The 19,209-nt window shown below is 45.0% G+C and overlaps 1 protein-coding gene and 1 pseudogene across 9 annotated transcripts in view; both read left to right on the top strand.

The window, feature by feature from the left end:
* Window positions 1-19,209, top strand: part of EXOG (exo/endonuclease G) — a 57,599-nt gene that overhangs the window by 16,499 nt on the left and 21,891 nt on the right. The window contains exons 6-8 of one of the 9 annotated variants that reach the window (XR_006264446.1): window positions 1,314-4,611; window positions 4,704-4,803; window positions 10,639-10,695. Coding sequence is in view for 1 of the 9 variants with exons in the window: in XM_043442344.1 (XP_043298279.1) it covers window positions 1,314-1,799 (486 nt within the window). In the remaining 8 variants the exon portion in view is untranslated. Of the gene's footprint in view, window positions 1-1,313; window positions 8,847-10,638; window positions 10,696-19,209 lie in introns of those variants that run through there. The other 8 variants (XR_006264447.1, XR_006264444.1, XR_006264448.1 and 5 more) reach the window with 8 other exon arrangements.
* LOC122424499 lies at window positions 11,953-13,127 on the top strand (annotated as a pseudogene).

Raw genomic sequence — 19,209 nt, 5'->3', positions numbered from 1 at the left:
TTGTGTGGACACCTTTCCAAAGTGTTAGATTTGATGACACGTTCAGGAGTTGTGTGTTTGATGGCAGACCCGAGTGTGCAGAGCTCTGAGCAGACGGAGTTTACATTTACCTAATGTAATTAAAAAAATGTTTTTTTAAGATTTTTGTTTTTTGCAGGGACCATTTTAGAGTCTTCATTGAATTTGTTTCACGACTGTGTCTGTTTTCTGTTCTGGATTTTTGATTGAGAGGCATATGGCTCTTAGCTCCCTGGTCAGAGATTGAGCCCACACCCCCTCCATTGGAAGGCTGAGTCTTAACCACTGGACCACCAGGGAAGTCCCTGTCTAATGTAATTTTAAATATAAGCCATAGTCTAGGCGATACTGAAGATATTAATAACTGATGTGGTGTGTCTGGCTGCTTCTTGAAAGGCTATGTGTTTAGCTCCCTAGTGAATTTGATAAACTGAGGCCATATTTTTATTTTCAGAGCTGGGAGTTCCTAAGCTGGCAGTTTTGACTGTTGAATGTTAGCACTGAAAGTTCTGATTATGAGACAAAGAGGAGGCGACGGCTTTTCTTGTCCATTGAAACACCCAGGACTCACTCCTGGCATTGCTTTGTCCTACAAAGAGAGCAGAGAATGGGAGCCCTGGTCTTTGGGGTGACCTTACTTTAAAGATGATCAGAATCTACCTGTTAAATGCTCCTCTTCTTTGAGAATCTGTCTCAGTTTATTATTACCTTTGGCAGTTGAATTTAAATCCATTGGGGTGGGGTGGAGTAGCTTGTTAAGTGCATTTTTGGAAATGCACCTAGAAGTCTTTTCAGGAAATATTTGGGACTTGCTTCCCTGGTGTCTCAGATGGTAAAGAATCCACCTGCAATGTGGGAGACTTGGGTTTGATCCCTGGGTTGGGAAGATCCCCTGGAGGAGGGCATGGCAACCCACTTCATTGTTCTTGCCTGGAGAATTCCATAGACAGAGGAGCCTGGCGGGCTACACTCCATGGGGTCTCAAGGAGTCGGACACGACTGAGGGACTCAGCACAGCACAGTGCAAATTGGGCTTCCCAGCTGCTGTTAGTGGTAAAGAACCCGCCTGCCAGTTCAGGAGACATGAGAGACATGGGTTCGATCACTCACTCGGTAAGATCCCCTGGAGGAGGGCATGGCAACCCACTCCAGTATTCTTGCCTGGAGAATCCATGGACAGAGGAGCCTGGCGGGCTGCAGTCCGTGGGGTTGCAAAGAGTCAGACACGACCGCAGCACCTTAGCATGCACGCGCAGCGCATGTTAGCATCGCTAATACGGCTGCTTTCTTCACAGGTGATCGGCGAGGACAACGTGGCGGTCCCCTCCCACCTGTTCAAGGTGATCCTGGCACGCAGAAGCGCGGGGTCTGCTGAGCCCCTGGCCCTCGGGGCCTTCGTGGTGCCCAACAAGGCCATTGGCTTCCAGCCCCAGTTAAGTGAGTTCCAGGTGAGCCTGCAGGACCTGGAGAAGCTGTCGGGACTGGTGTTCTTCCCGCAGCTGGATAGAACCAGTGACGTCAGGGACATCTGCTCGGTGGACACCTGTAAGCTCCTGGACTTCCGGGAGTTCACCCTGTACCTGAGCACAAGAAAGGTTGAGGGGGCGCGATCGGTAGTCAGACTGGAAAAGGTCATGGAAAATCTTCGGAACGCGGGCATCGAGCCCGACGAGTACTTCATGACTCGCTATGAGAAGAAACTGGAAGAACTCCGAGCTCAGGAGCGGTCAAGCGTCCTGGGGGAGAAGCCGTCGGGCGTCCCGGAGGCGAAGCCCTCATAGTTCTCGTCTCAGAAGCGTGTCGTGGTCTCTAAGGAAGCGGGGGTGGCCTCTTTGGGATACTGTGTTTTAGCGACTCTTGTTCTTAAAATGGTGGAATCCTAAATTTCAGACCAGATTTCTCCCCAAAAGGTGAACGATGTCAGATTTTTCGGCTGGCATAGTATTTGACACGGGAAGTGATTATATAAGGAAGCTGTTACCACCTGCAGATCATGGGCTGGTCTTGCGTCCGGTTAACAGGAGGGCTGTGTCTGCTGGATAGGTCCCTTCGGAGGTGTTGGATGTGAAGGTGTGACATTTTCTGTCTCCAGATCGGACCATGTCTTTGTATCTGCTCAGCCTTCTTGGAGCCCGGTATTATTTACATGTTTTCGTTAACTAAGACGTGAGTTGGTCTTAAATGCCTCTTGAGTTGGTCTGATGCCTCTATGCATTATGCTGACCACATGTGTTGTATATTTCTCTCTTGTTCCTCCTCTCGTGGACCCGCTGTTTCTCCTCTTCTGTCATGTAGAAGCCCCCAGCACGTACGTTTTCTGCTCACCTAGTGGGTCGTGTATACAAAGCTCAGTGCTTTCCATGTATTATCCTGATACTACCCTCTGAGGGAGATGGCACTGTCCTCGTTTTACCCACGAGGAAGCTGAGACTTGGAGAGCTTAGGTGTTCTGCCCAAAGTTCATCTTCCCAAAGAAGTAATCCACAAGGAAAGAGGCACCCAACACGGGGTATGTTAAAGTCTTCTCTGACACAGAGGCTTTTGACTTAGAAAATAGTTCTTCCATGGGTGTCTCTGACCCTGGGGCCTGTTTGGTAAGACGGTCTGGTTTCTTGTCTGCCATCCAGCCAAAGAGACTTGAATGTCCTCTGATTTGAACCCTCCTTAGTTCTTTGGGAAGAAATAGTCACAGGTGATTGACTGTGAGCAGTCAGTGCTTTCTGGGGTTTATCAGAGTCCCTACTTGCCTTCAGAAATGCGGTTCTTCTAGTGACTGGCTGGTGCCAAATCCATGTGTTTTGCTTTCCAGATGGGCCTTTTATTCCTGAGATTGAGGGACCTATGAAGGGTCTGTGCCCGCAGAGTCACCAACTTGTGGCCTGAGCACCTTTGTGCTTGCTTGTCTACGTGGATGGCAGAGGGCAGGTGGTTGGGCCAATGACCCAAAGACAGCTAGCTCTAGGGGAAGCAGTAGCTGTGTTTCTGAGCCAGGCCTCTAGTTTGGGATTTATGTGGGATCCTTTCATGGGCTGTCATCAGCGTAGGCAGTAAAATATCTTAAAGTAGCATACAGGCACTTGTCTGACTGTGTCCCATCACTGCTGTCTTTCCAAGCGGTGCTACCAGAACAGTTTTGGTGGTGTTGATGTGTGTATCTCCAGCAGAAATGCCAAGATGTTAAGATAAAGGCACGAGGGATTTCCCTGGTGGTTGAGCGGTTGAGGATCTGCCTGCCAGTGCAGGGGACATGAGTTCAGTCCCTGGTCTTGGAAGATGCCACATGCCATGGAGCAGCGAAGTCTGTGTGCACTTCGTGAGCCTGAGCGCCTCGACCCTGTGCTCTGCGGGGAGAGGCCTCCGCAACGAGGAGCCCGCACACGGCAACGAGGGGTAGCCCCCTCTCACCGCAGCAAAGACTCAGCACAGCCAAGAATAAATAAAATTATGTTAAAGGAAAAGATAAAGGTAAGATGATGATGGTAGATCTTGTTCTGCTTTATTTGGGTAAAAAAGAAAGAAGTTGGGAGGGTCAGAATACCCCAGCCTGATTAATACCGGCCTCTCTTAACACACTGTTGCCCATTAGCTTGTGCCTCTTTTTCTTCTCAGGGAGAAAGAGCCAAAATGTCACTGTGAAACCAAAAAAACATCTGTTACTTTCTCTCCTCATCAGAGAGGTGAAAGGATCTGGGTGTTTCTCCAGGAGCCCGAGGGCGGCTCTGGGGGAGAGGTCCTGCTGCCCCTCTTCAGGGGTGAGCCCCCATCCGATGTTCCCTGGGCCCGTCACCGTGCTGTCCTCCCATGGGAATTTCCATCAGACGTGGGGTTATTTCCATGCCATTCTCACTCCTGTGTCTTCACCTGGAGTGGCAGAGAATCTTGATTTTTAGATCCGTCCAGTGTTCTAACACGTTTTAGAACGTAATGAGAAAATGCTAAAAATTTTCTAATTAGAAAATTAGTCATTAGAAAACGTGTTAGAAGATGCTACCTGGTTGTTGTGGAATATAGAGATAGCTCCTCATACTAAATGCATGTAAATATATAAAATGTGTTGTCTCCCAGCCCTCATTTTGGTATGTAAGAGTTGTGTTGGTATACCACAAGTGATGCCTGAATGTTTTCTCCACACTTCCATTAAGAGTCCCTCCAAGACAAACTTTGAAACGTAAGCGCTGGGTGGAGCTCAGGACTTGCCTCTGAATCAGATCACTTCCGCCTGCCCCGTGGGACAGCTGAGAACTGGGGCTCAGACGCAGCAGGGCCCCAGGCCAGGCGTGTCCACCTCACTACTACCCTGAGCCGATCACCATCCAGCCCTCCTCGGCTCCTGTGAGGTTTTGGGCTCCTGTACCTGGGGCTCTGCCTTCCACCCCAATACACCCAGGGAGCCCCTGGTGCTGCCAGGGGAGAAGGACCAGGCTGGGGTCTCTGCTGCTGAGAGCCCCCGCTGGGGGTGACGGACTCACTCCCTAATCTCTCTCCACTCACAGTGACATCTTTATTTCGAGGCTTCAGGCTCTTTGGTCTGTGGATTGAGACTGTTTCACCAGTATCGGGTGTGACAAGGGGGACCTTACGAAAGTGGCCAAGGTAGGATGGGCATGCGAGCCCCTTAAATGCCTGCCAGCGCCTCTGGCCTCGGGCCTCGATCTTCACACTGAAAACCTCTGTCCCTCCTTCAGGACTTAGACTGGAGCCCAGCAGGAGAGGCAGAGTCTGATCTTGAGGGAGTGGCTTCCTACGGGGCCGGGCTCAGCCTGCAGCCCTGCTCTAGGAGTGACCGTGAGTATCCCGCGTGCTCCCTGCCCTCATCCTCGTGAGCCCATGTCTGTCGCTGGTGTCAGCGTGGTGAATCTCGATTTCCCATCAGCAGCCTGGCCCGACCGGGGCCTGCTGTGTGTTCCCTGCTCATCCCACGTCCGCCGTGTCTGCCCTTCCCCTTTATGGGCCCTCAGTCTCCTCCTTGATGGGTTCTCTGATTCATTCTGGGGGAGCTGGTGAGGGCTGGCCTCATGTCAGCCATGGGACCCCTGCGCTTGCCTGTCTCCATGCCCATCCTCTCCATCCGGCCTGCTGGGCTGGTTGTCGTCATGGAGACGACCTATCACAGGATACCATAGGCCCCCCACGTCTAGGGACCGACCCTTAGGTCAGAGTGCTGACCGGATGCCCTGCACTCTGTATAATTTGGGGCAGGGGAGATTGGATGGTTGATTGGTGGTTGGATGGGCTTTTTTCATGTTCCTGAACTTGACAGTTTGGCCAAGGACTGGTTTGCTCTGAGACCACAGCACCTTTAGGGATCACTGTGACCTAATGCATTTGAGTTAATTTCAAGCCTTCAGAGAAGTTACAAGTACAGTGAATGTCCTCTCCCTTGATACTGTGTCTCATTTGCATTCTTTTCTTGAACCATTTAAAATTGTATTAAAAAAAAAGTTGTAGGCACAGGACTTTCTCTTTTTTAATTGAAGCATAGTTGATTTACAGTGTTGCATTAATTTGTACTGTACAGCTGAGTAATTCAGCTACATACACACACATTTTTTATATTCTTTTCTATTATAGTTTATCATAGATACTTAATATAGTTCTCTGTGCTATGCGGTAGGACGTTGTTTATCCATTCAGTATATAATAGCTTACATCTGCTAACCCCACTTTATCCTTCCCCCAGCGTCCTCCCCACTGGCAACCACAGGTCTGTTCTCTGTGTCTGTGAGTCTGTTTCTGCCTCATAGGCTTTTTTGCGTTGTCTTTTAGCTTCCACATAGAAATGATATCATGTGGTGGTGGTTTTCCCAGTCTGATTTATTTCACTTAGTATGATAATCTCTAGTTGCATCCACGTTGCTGCTGATGGCATTACCTTGTTCTTTTTTATGACTGAGCAGTGTTCTGTCGTACATGCACCACATCTTTATCCGTTTCTCTGCTGAGGGACATTTGGGTTCTTTCTGTGTCTTGGCTGTTCTGAGTAGTGCTGAATGGAATATTGGGGTGCGTGTATTGTTTCAAATTTTGGTTTTCTCTGCACATGGTGTGCCTTTGGTTTTGCCAGCAAGTATTTGACACAATGGCAAGCGCTTCTTCATTTTGATTCCATCTAGTAGCCTCCTAGGGAAAATTCTGGGAGACTGGTCAATCTGTAAACCTGCAAATAAGGAAAAGATAACTAACATCATGTGGTCACAGTATTCTTTAGGTGGAGAAAATTGGTTGAAACCGTTTTTAAATTCCAAAACTGATCCTTTCTGCAAGTACAATTAGAGAAAACTGACTTGATTAAACAGAACACTGACCCCTGAGAGAACAAAAATATTCTTAGCAGAAAACTTGAAGTAAACTCTTGCCATGTCCTTGAAGTACAAACACAGCCCACTTTGCCTGGGACTTCAGCCTTGAGTTTAATTGTTAGAACTTCAAGTCAAAGGGGGAAAAAGGAGGGAAGAAAAAGGATCCTTTTAAAATCAAATGTGCAAATTTGACTATTGTGACTATTATTCATAAACTGATCAATTTAAGTGCAGTGACTGAGTCAAGAAATACAAAAACATTTTTAAAAAATGAGATCTCTGGATGTATTTATGTCAGAGTATGTGTCTGAATAATGTTGCTGAAGTTAATTTGTACATGAGCTCTATTTAATTGGCTTAAAGAAAAGTATTTACAAATGAAATCTGCAATTACCTACTTTTGCAAGAGGGAAACTAAGGATAGTTGTGTTCATTAGACTCATGTCTTGTACCACTTTGAGAAAAGAAATTGTAGTTTGAAAAAAATGCCTGTTTTTAGAGGTTACAGAATATGCTGTTAAGTTTGCTGATGCCAATATGACAGATAATTCATAGTTGCTTTCTTCTTTGTTCTCACTAGAGAGTAAGGTTATTTTTTTTTTAGGGGTTGAAAATTATGATATTAAAACTACTAAAATGGGAAGGGAACCATAATAAGTGTGTAAAGCATGTACGAGATGCATTACCAGCAAAAGAAGGTATAAGGACTGGAGATATTTTTGTTGAGGGAAAAATATGACAATTTTGTCCTACAAGTTGGTGGTGGTTTCTGGATGGAAAAAAGAAGGGAAGAATACGAATCCAGAAAGTGATAAAAAGGGTTGTGAAAAAAGGTACTTCAAGAAAAGAGTTTTCTGTGTTGTTAAGGATGATCCCCTCATTGTCAGGCTTCTGCCATTCAGATGACCCTTATAGCATGGAAACGGTTTACTCCTAAGGCAGGGTATTTAACATTAATAAACAATAGCTGTGAATTAAAAAACCAGGGCTGTGGGAAACCCAGGAGGGCCACTTGGCTTTTCCTGGCTCCCCGACAAGCCTCATCTTCATCTGATGGGTTATAGCTTTCCATCATGCAGGGATGGTCCTGTCACAGTGAAAAGGAAAAGGTTAGAAAATGTGTTTCGCGCTTGGAGTGTAGTTTCTGGAAGTTCCAGTGACCAAGACACTCACAGGACAGGTCATACAGTCCTTAAAAATGTCACAGACTTTTTGAAATTGTCACTGTCAGTAGCATCCTCAGTCATCAGGCAAGGTCAACAAAGCTAATGGGAAAACTGGACTCAAACAGAACAAAGATTAATTGTATGAGATTAAGTGAACTGCTCAATATGATTGTGATCTTTACGATTTGTTTGACGTACTTCTGGCTACTAATCTTTGTTTTTCAAATACAGAAAAGCTCCTTTTCTCAAGCTACTTGTGAGTTACAACAATACGGTAATTTACACCTATGGGTAAAATTAAAATATTTTGGTTTTGTCTCTACCTGCTTCCTCCAGAAACTGGAGGAACTCTGAGCAACCTTATCAGGTGAATGAAAAAGACTCGCTTGTCATCTGTAGGAATCTAGATATTATTGGGACCTGGAAAAAAAGACAGATGTACTGTCTATAGATATCATAGGCAGAATCTGAAGGCAAGCCATTGGCATGGCTTTCCTGGCCTTGAGAGGCCTTCAGAAGTTCAATGTGAGATTCCTACTGAGAAGTTCCAGTACACCCAATTGTAAAGAGCCTGGGGACTTACCTGGTGGTCCAGGGGTTAAGACTGTGTGCTTCCCCTGCAGGAAGCATGGGTTCAATCCCTGGTCAGGGGACTAAGATGTCACAAGCCACACAGTGCAGCGTAATAAATAAAAGCCTATATAAGCAATTAAATTTATATAAGTAACCAGGCCAAGTGTATTGAAACCAAACTTACTTTGAACAAATCAGCCTTAATTAGTCTGGGTTTAGTAAAAATGAAGATAATCTAGAGAGAAAAATTGTATTTCAGTTGTATACACGTGTTGATATTGCAGTTCTGTATTTACTGCGGCTTTGTATTTATTATCTATGTCCAAAATGGCTCTTTATTGCTATGTTATATTATATACAGTTTATCTAAACTAGTAAAAGAGTGTTTTAAGCTTGTTTCCAAAGCCAGTCATAGTCATCTCTCTTTGGATGGAGATCAGATGCCATGTGACCTACAACTAAGGGGTTATGCACACTGGAAAATACCTGATTGAAAGGACGAATTAAAGGACCCTTACCAGGTACCCTTCACTAGCGTATGTACAACAGAACTGAATGAAACTGACTTTTGAAAAGATTGCTGACCCCAAATGACACCCACGCCAAAGTGAAAGGAAGACAATACCAGTAGAAAAACAGCTGACCTTAAACTTTTATCTGGACCAGGCCTGTAAGAACCATCCAACTATCCCAATCGCACTGTTTACCAAATGTTTGCCTCCCTATCAAAAGGGAAAGTTACTGTTTTACTTCTGACCCCAATATTCAGGGTGAAAAAAGAAACCTCTTAGTGAAGATGCCACAGAGTCTAACTGTTCATGATGTATCAGTGCTTGTTTTCTGTGTCTTGCCAAAAGCGTATGTATGTACAGTGCTGGTGTGACAGTTAGTACAAGTGATGAACTGTACAGCCTACACACCAGTAGCAGAGCTCTGAGCTTGTTTGTGATATCTGATTACTTTTCCCCAAAAGTGGAGAACTAGGCAAAAAAAAAAAAAAAAGAGGCCTAGCACCACGGGACATAAATGGACCCCGAGCAGGCAACTGAGCCTCCCCGGCAGCATTGGAGAAACGTATTGACTTATCAGCGGTGTTTATGGAAACAGCTGCAATTAAACGGGGAACATGGTGAAAGACGTTTTCACATGTTGAGGTATGGGGAAATCATTCTGGCTTGCACAGGATTGAATTTGAACTTTGGGCTGATGAAAACAGGCTGTTTGTGGCCTGTTAAACATGCGTTGTACATCTGCTTTAGCCATTTAAAAAATTTACATTAAAAAATTAAGTAACTGTGGTTCAGATATCCAAAATGGGAACTAGGTGGCCATTAGGGACATGGGTTCAGACGCATCTCTATACTCCTGGAAACGTGAGTACTTAAGGATACCATCAGCCATTTTCAAAACAATACCTGATAGCCACTCCCAAATACAGCCTTATGGTCTCAAGGTCTTACAATCAGGAAACCTTCCTCCTACCTTAGAAACCGGAATAACAAAGGAGAAAGCTCAAGCTACCGTGTGTGCGGAGTCGCTCAGCTGCGTTCCACTCTTTGCGACCCCCTGGATGGTAGCTCGCCAGGCTCCTCTGTCCATGGAATTTTCCAGGCAAGAATACTGCAGTGGGTTGCCATTTCCTTCTGCAGGAGATCTTCGAACCTGCAGCTCCTGCATTAGCAGGTAGATTCTTTATTGCTGCGCCACCTGGGAAGCCCCAGCTCAAGCTATAGCCTCCCAGGAAAAGGCTACTTGGTTACTAAACATAGGTAAAAAGGAAACACTTCAAAAATTACTTTCTTGTTTGACAACTAAAATAGGAGGGCTCTTTTGAAAAACACTACAGAGGTGTGTTTTAACCTTTATGTTCATTGTATTGTTGACATTCAGTTGCTAAGTCATGTCCGAATCTTTGTGACCCCATCAACGGCAGCATGCCAGACTCCTCTTTCACTGTCTCTTGAAGTTTGCTCAAATTCACGTCCATTGGATCAGTGATACTTTCTAACCGTCTGATTTTCTGTTGACCTCTTCTTTTGCCTTCAGTCTTCCAGCATCAGGGTCTTTTCCAGTTAGTTGGCTCTACGCATCAGGTGGGCCGAAGTATTGGCCCATCAGTCCTTCCAATGAATACTCAGGGTTGATTTCTTGTAGGACTGACTGACTGGTTTGATCACCTTGCATTTCAAGGAACTCGCAAGAGCTCCAGCACCACAATTCGAAAGCATCAATTCTTCGGTGCTCCGCCTTCTTTATGGTCTCACTCTCATATCGTACATGACTACTGGAAAAATCATAGCTTTGACTATATGGATCTCTGTCAGCAAAGTGATGTCTCTTCTTGTTTAGTATGCTATCTAGGTTTGTCATAGCTTACCTTCCAAGGAGCAAACATCTTTTAATTTCATGGCCTCAGTCACTGCAGTGATCTTCATTGTAATACATCCAGTACTTTCCAAATGTTTGTCTAGGTGCTATGGCAAAGCAATTTAAAACAGAGGTAATATTTTCTTAACACAAAATATTGATGCTTAGCTTGGAAATTAAGATGATTTTAACTCTGTGTCCATTCCCTAAATTAGGCAGGATTATTCCCCTCTTCCAACAACACAAGAGAAGACTCTACACATGGACATCACCAGATGGTCAACACCGAAATCAGATTGATTATATTCTTTGCAGCCAAAGATGGAGAAGCTCTGTACAGTCAGCAAAAACAAGACTGGGAGCTGACTGTGGCTCAGATCATGAACTCCTGATTGCCAAATTCAGACTTAAATTGAAGAATGTAGGGAAAACCATTATAGCATTCAGGTATGACCTAAATCAAATCCCTTAGATTATACAGTGGAAGTGACAAACAGATTCAAGAGATTAGATTTGATAGAGTGCCTGATGAACTATGGACGGAGGTTTGTGACACTGTACAGGAGGCAGTGATCAAGACCATCCCCAAGAAAAAGAAATGCAAAAGGCAAAATGGTTGCCTGAGGAGGCCTTACGAATAGCTGAGAAGAGAAGTGAAAGGCAAGGAGAAAAGGAAAGATAAACCCATCTGAATGCAGAGTTCCAAAACATAGCAAGGAGAGATAAGAAAGCCTTCCTCAGTGATCAATGCAAAGAAATAGAGGAAGACAACAGAATGGGAAAGACTAGAGATCTCTTCAAGAAAATTAGAGATATCAAGGGAACATTCCATGCAAAGATGGGCTCAATAAAGGACAGAAATGGTATGGACCTAACAGAAGCTGAAGATATTAAGAAAAGGTGGCAAGAATACACAGAACTATATGAAAAAGATCTTCATGACCCAGATAATCACGATGGTGTGATCACTCACCTAGAGCCAGACATCCTGGAATATGAAGTCAAGTGGGCCTTAGAAAGCATCACTACAAACAAAGCTAGTGGAGGTTGATGGAATTCCAGTTGAGCTACTTCAAATCCTAAAGATGATGCTGTGAAAGTGCTGCACTCAATATACCAGCAAATTTGGAAAACTCAGCAGTGGCCAGAGGATTGGAAAAGGTCAGTTTTCATTCCAATTCCAAAGAAAGGCAATGCCAAAGAATGCTCAAACTACCACACAATTGCACTCATCTCACACGCTAGTAAAGTAATGCTCAAAATTCTCCAAGCCAGGCTTCAGCAATACGTGAACCGTCAACTTCCAGATGTTCAAGCTGGTTTTAGAAAAGGCAGAGGAACCAGAGATCACATTGCCAACATCCACTGGATCATTGAAAAAGCTAGAGAGTTCCAGAAAAGCATCTATTTCTGCTTTATTGTCTATGCCAAAGCCTTTGACTGTGTGGATCACAATAAACTGTGGAAAAATCTGAAAGAGATGGGAATACCAGACCACCTGACCTGCCTCTTGAGAAACCTGTCTGCAGGTCAGGAAGCAACAGTTAGAACTGGACATGGAACAACAGACTGGTTCCAAATAGGAAAAGGAGTATGTCAAGGCTGTATATTGTCACCCTGCTTATTTAACTTGTATGCAGAGTACATCTCCCAAGTTTATGGTTAACCTCTCAATCTAAAACTCTTGCTCCCTTTTGTATTCTGCATCTCTTCCTCATCAAGCCTGAGGAATGTCAAAGAAAAGGGGAACCTGAAACTGTGCAAGCCCTTGTGTCCTGAAGTAAAATGCTGGCCCAAGAGTTAATGCTTGGTCCTCTTTCTGCCATCTTTCCCTGCCGCCAGAATGGTGCGCATGAATGTCCTGGCTGATGCTCTTGAGTATCAACAATGCCGTAAAGAAAGGCACACGCCAGGTCCTTATTAGGCCGTGCTCCAAAGTCATTGTCAGGTTTCTAACTGTGATGATGAAGCACAGTTACATTGGCAAATTTGAGATCACTGATGATCACAGGGCTGGGCAAATTATTGTGAACCTCACAGGCAGGCTAAGTAAGTGTGGAGTGATCAGCCCCAGGTTTGATGTGCAACTAACTCAAAGATCTAGAAAAATGGCAGAATAACCTGCTCCCCTTCTGTCAGTTTGGTTTCCTTGTACTGACCACTTCAGCTGGCATCATGGACCATGGAGAAGCAAGACGAAAACACAGGAGGGAAAACCCTTGGATTCTTTTTCTAGGGATGTAATACATACAAATAAAATGCCTCAGAGGACAAAAAAAAAAAAAAAAGTTAATGATTGGAAAATGTGAAGATGTTGAAGTAAAGAATAGCTGTCACACTGGGTAACTGGAAACGACTTAGACTATAGTTCAGTCACGTGGCAGAATCACTTGACTCTCAGTTCCCTGAAGATACACAGAAAGGTCTGACACTCATTCCTGAGTTGTTCTTACAGGGATGAGACCCCTTCCAGGTGAAAACTGGTGACCACAAGAACAGACTTTAGACAGAAGGTTGATGAAGCTTGAAATCTCACCCTGATGCTAACTAATCCGAGACTTGTCTGTAAGCTGTTCATGCCTGCTCCTTGGACAGTATAAAACTCCCTACCCCCTCCAGCGTGGATCTTACAGTCTTGAGGACGTGAGCCTGCTGTGGCCCCCTCTGCCTGGCAGAGCAATAAAAGCTGCTCTTTTGTGCCTCACCCAATACTCCTGTCTCCACCTTTCCATTCCATATGAGTGAGTGGATGCTAGGTTTCAACAAGAGTATGACTCACTTGGAAATCATCTAAGTTGCTGCAAAAGCATGATTTCACTCTCTGTTACGGTTGAGTCCATACATATATGTAATTATCGTTTTCTATCAAAGGATAGTTCATTTACATTGTTGTGTTTCTTTGAGTGGAATCCACTTGATTCAGTTATGTATATACATCTTTCTTTTTTAAAGTGTACTCCCATGTGGCTTAGGACAGAGTGTTGAGTAGAAGTTCCTGTCCTATCCAGTAAAGCCTGGTTCATTATCCATTCTGTCACATATAAATACATTCATGTATATGCATTATAGTTATATATAATGTGTATAGTATATATATGACACTAATATGTGTGTTTTAATCCCAACCTACTTTCTCTATCCAGATATGTATTGATCTATCTAATCTGTATCTCTCTAGGTAGCTGTCTATAGATTAATCTATATATCTGTATTTATATCTATATATCAGTATCTATATCTGTCTATCCAACTATGTTTCCAACTGTCCAGCTATCTTTCTATATAGATATCTATAGATCTATGTCTATATCTCTATATTCAGCTATCAGTTTTTCTATATTTGTATCTTTGTCAGTCTCTCCAGCTATCCACAGATCTATGTATTTATGTTTTTGTTTAGTTGCTAAGTTATGTCTGACTCTTTTGTGACCCTGTGGACTGTAGCCTGCCAGGCTCCTCTGTCCTTCAGATTTCCGTGGCAAGAATACTGGAGTGGGTTGCCATTTCCTTCTCCCTATATTTATATCCTTCTATCCAGCTATCTTTGTTTCCAGCTATCTCTGCTCTATATCTACCTATCTATGTTTATATATATATAATGCACACATATATGTACACCCAGATATCTATGTGTCAATCTATATGTTTATATCTATCTACTAAATACATCTCTATTAATTTATATTATAAAAGGGCTTTGGGACGTCACCCTGTCTCTACGTCTCCTGGTGCTGGGCGTACCAATTCTAGCCGCCTGCTTTCCAGTCACCTCACCATCCTCCCATGAGCGCTCCAACCGAGTCCTTTGGCAGGACCTGGCATGGTGTGGGGGGTGAAGGGTACCAGCGAAGAGATGACGGCTCTCAGCCCTTGACCCTCTGTATTCTGTCTGTCTCTGCACTCTACTTCACCACTCAGGATCCCAGCTTTGCCTGGGGCTCAGTGTGCCCCACTGCCCAGGAGGAGGCATCAAGAAATGTCGCCATCTTTGGGAACCACTGTGGAAAGCCATAGCCTCAGGGGATCTCCTGGGCCAAGACCTGCGGGATTCTAAATGATGCCAGCCCTAGGGCCCTAGATAAACCACCAAGGTTGCTAAGACAAAAAGAAGAACAGGACTGAACTGCACAAGCCAAGTGCCATCAAGAGGGAAATTTTCCTCACACTTAAAAATCAGCAGGAAAAAAGAAATCAGTGGAGATTTGTCAGCGTCATTACCCCTTAGAAAAATGGAAACCAAACCTGCAGTGAGGTGTCCTCTAGCACTGGTCAGCAGGCAGTCTCGAAACGGTAAGGGGTTGAGCCGGGGGAGGACAAGTGGGAATCCCCATTTCCAAGTAGACGGAAGGCAGATGGCTAAAAGCCACTCGAAAACACAATACACCGCATCATTTCAAAACTCAAAAGACAGCTAACCACGGGGCCCTGGAATCCCTTTCTGGGGACTACATCTGGAGAAAACTATCCTTCCTATAGACACGTGCACCCCAATGTGGCTTGCACCGCCACTGACAGTAACAAGGGGTGGAATGCAAAAATGTCCATCGTGCACGTGAATGGACTCGAGCAATGCCTCAGGTGTGCGAAGGGCCGTGACTCAGCAAAGAGAGAGGAAAACCATGAGGTTGGGAGTGGATGGACCTGCAGAGGATCACAGGGACCCCCGGAAGCCACACTGAGTTGAATTCCTTATGCGACTGTTCTAGGTGGAATCTCAAATAAATACAAATGGACTGGTCTCCCAGACTTGGAAAATACAGCTAGGGTAACCTGCAGGAAATCTGGGGTGGTGGGGGAGGAAATAACCAAAGTGGCAGGGATTTGAGTACATAAAGTTATAGTGACATAGGTAGACCGAGAAAGACATGGCTGGATACAGACAGAGCTGGAGAGATGGTGCGATGGACTGTAGCCCACCAGGCTCCTCCATCCATGGGATTCTCCAGGCAAGAGTACTGGAGTGGGTTGCCATTTCCTTCTCCAGGGGATCTTCCCGACCCAGGGGTAGAACCCAGGTCTCCTGCCTTGCAGGCAGACGCTTTACCCTCTGAGCCACCAGTGAAGCCCTAAATTTTATTTTTTGGCTTGTGCCACATAGCATTTGGGATTCGTTTCCCAACCAGGGATTGAACCCACACCCCCTGCATTGGAAACCAGAGTCTTAACCACTGGGCCACGAGGGGAGTCCTGATAGTGAATGCATTGATGTATACATTAATTGTTCCTAGCAGGATATAGGGATACCAGGATAGAGTGACACAGACATAAATATGAATACAGATGCAAAGATATCTAGCTGCATGGGCAGAGAGAGACTTTTACCCAGAGAGAGTCAGTCATGCATTCACAGCTGGTAGAGGTCATAGATATGAAGCCAGAATGATCCATAAAGAGAGATGCAAACAGAGCACATTGGCCAATAAATACAGGGGAAGAGATAATGTATAGAAATAGATATCAATAGAGATTAACAGGTATACTGACATATAGCTGGCTGGAAAGATAGCGGTACAGTGAAGATAAATACATAAACGTATGGATAGATAGGTGGATACCGGGAAGGAGATAGTTCGATCAAATATATAGGTGTAGATATAGAACAACAGAGAGCTGGACCTAGAAATAACCAGAGATATAAATATTGACTGAGATATATATCGACACAGATAGATCTATATAGAGCTCGAAGAGATTAGAGCTACAATCAGAGAGAGAGAGAGCTGTGTCTATTAAAAGCAAGAGAGGACTAGTTAGAACTAAAGATGGAAAGTTAGAGCTGGAACATTGGAGAGCTGAAAAGAGACGTACACACGAATAAATACATACATCAAGAGCTGGATCGAGAGTTCAAAAGAGATTAACCAGGTATACAGACAGATATAGAGCTGGCCAGGTGAATGTGGATATCATTGTATAGAGACATCAACACAAAGATGGATGAAAAGGTGCATACACACTGGGTAGTACAGGTAGGTACACAGATCTGGAGACAGCTGAGGAGAAACGGCTACAAACACAGAGGGGTAGATAGCGCCATACGTGGGAAGCTGGATAGCAAGAGGGCTGCGTGATAATCTGTAAAGAGGAATCTAGGGATACAGGAGAGAGGTACAAGGGCAGCATAATGAACCGGGGCATACCGCAAACAGAGAACTCGACTCAACACTCTCTCAAGCTGCAGGAAAGATGTTCAGAAACATTGATGTACATGGAGAAGCGAATCCAGTGGCTGCCCCTCAAATGAGCACAATGGTACAGAAGACGACTGCAGTCACCAATAAACAGGCCGTGAGCAGCAGAGAATGAATACAGCCGTCTGCTCTGTAGCCCTCATCAGACAGGTTGAGCTGGGGCGGGGGTCCATCCCGGGCCCGAGCAGGCGTGGATCTCGAGGGCGGACAGTGCAGTGGCCAGTCAGCTGGGCAGGAGGCGTGTGCCAAGGAGCCCTCCCTTGGATCTCGCGGTCCCGGGCCCTCTGCACGGGACAACAATGCGGGGATCCCAGGGGCCCTCCATGCCTACACCACCAGGCCTGTGGCCCTCAACACACGGCGCACACTCTGGGCTGGAAGGGCTTTGGGTCGTCACCCTGTCTCCACGTCTCCCGTCGCCAGGCGTACCGATTCTGGCCGCCTCCTTTCCAGTCACCTCCGCATCCTCCCATGACCGCTTCAGCAGAGCCCTTTGGCAGGACCTGGAATGTGTGTGTGCACGCAGAGGGGTGAAGGGTAATGTTGAAGAGAGAGTGACTCTCAACCCTTGGCCCTCCGTGGTTTCTCTCTCTGCACCACCTCCCAGGACCCCAGCTGTGACTAGGGCTCAGCGTGCCCCAGTTCCCAGGAGGCGGCATTGAGAAATGTCGCCGTCTTGTGGCCATCTTGGGAACTACAGTTGGAAAGCCTGTGCCTCGGTATCTCCTGGGCAAAGGCCTGCTGAGTTCTACATGCTCCCAGAGCTAGGTGACAGCCTGAGTTGTAAGACAAAATGCAGGATGAACAGGGCCAAATTTTAGAAGCTGTTTTCCACCCAAAGCATAATATGTTCACACTAAAAAGCAAGAACAAACAAAAACACCCCTGGATATTTTTTTCAACATCATCATCTCTTAGAGAAATGGAAACCCAAAGGAATAGTGAGGTATCATCTAGCACTGGTCAACAGGCAGTCTAGGAGAAATAAATGATCCAGGGTGATGGAGAAAACGGAACTGTCATTTTTTTTCATAAAGGGAATGCAGATGGCTAAAAGCCACTCAAAAAAGCAATAAGCAGCTTCCTTTCAAAACTGAAAACATAGCAACCAGGAGATACTGAAATACACTTCTGGGGCTCTATCTGGAGAAAACCATCCTTCCAAATGGCACGTGCACCCCAACGTTCCATGCTCTGCTGTTTACAAGAAGCAGGGCATGAAACCTACGAAAAAGTCCTTGGACACATGCATATACTTTGACAGTGAGGACTGGGTATACATATGCAGTGGATATTACTCAGCTAAAAGATAAGAGTGAAGTCTCCCAGTAGTAGCAACATTGATAAACTGCAGAAGATCACACTGATCCCCGTATTCACAGAAAGACTAATGATATATGGCACAGCTCTGAGACAGAATCCAACATGAATACAAATGATCTACTTTATCAAACAGCAACCTACTCCCAGACAGGTAACAAACTTAGAGTTACCTAAGGGAAGTATACAGTCAGCAAAAACAAGGCCGGGAGCTGACTGTGGCTCAGATCATGGACTCCTGATTGCCAAATTCAGACTTAAATGGAAGAAAGTAGGGAAAACCACTAGACCACTCAGGTATGACCTAAATCAAATCCCTTATGACTATACAGTGGAAGTGAGAAATAGATTGAAGGGACTAGATCTGACAGACAGAGTGCCTGATGAACTATGGACGGAGGTTCATGACATTGTACAGGAGACAGGAATCAAGACTATCCCCAAGAGAAAGAAATGCAAAAAGCCAAAATGGTTGTCTGAGGAGGCCTTACAAATAGCTGTGAAAAGAAGAGAAGCGAAAAGCGAAGGAGAAAAGGAAAGATATTCCCATTTGAATGCAGAGTTCTAAAGAATAGCCAGGAGAGATAAGAAAGCCTTCCTCAGAGATCGATGCAAAGAAATAGAGGAAAACAACAGAATGGGAAAGACTAGAGATCTCTTCAAGAAAATTAGAGATACCAAGGGAACATTCCATGCAAAGATGGGTTTGATACAGGACTGAAATGGTAGGGACCTAACAGAAGCAGAAGATATTCAGAAGAGGTAGCAAGAATACACAGGAGAACTACACAAAAAAGATCTTCGTGACCCAGATAATCACAGTGGTGTGATCACTCACCTAGAGCCAGACATCCTGGAATGTGAAGTCAAGTGGGCCTTAGAAAGCATCACTACGAACAAAGCTAGTGGAGGTGATGGAATTCCAGTTGAGCTATTTCAAATCCTGAAAGATGATGCTGTGAAAGTGCTACACTCAATATGTCAGCAAATTTGGAAAACTCAGCAGTGGCCATAGGACTGGAAACGGTCAGTTTTCATTCCAATCCCAAAGAAAGGCAATCCCAAAGAATGCTCAAACTACCGCACAATTGCATTCATCTCACACGCTAGTAAAGTAATGCTCAAAATTCTCCAGGCCAGGCTCCAGCAATATGTGAACCATCAACTTCGAGATGTTCAAGCTGGTTTTAGAAAAGGCAGAGGAACCAGAGATCAAATTGCCAACATCCACTGGATCATCGAAAAAGCTAGAGAGTTCCAGAAAACATCTATTTC

Source organism: Cervus canadensis, chromosome 22, assembly GCF_019320065.1.
Source record: "Cervus canadensis isolate Bull #8, Minnesota chromosome 22, ASM1932006v1, whole genome shotgun sequence".
NCBI lineage: Eukaryota > Metazoa > Chordata > Mammalia > Artiodactyla > Cervidae > Cervus > Cervus canadensis.
This window is presented reverse-complemented; position numbering and strand designations above follow the sequence as displayed.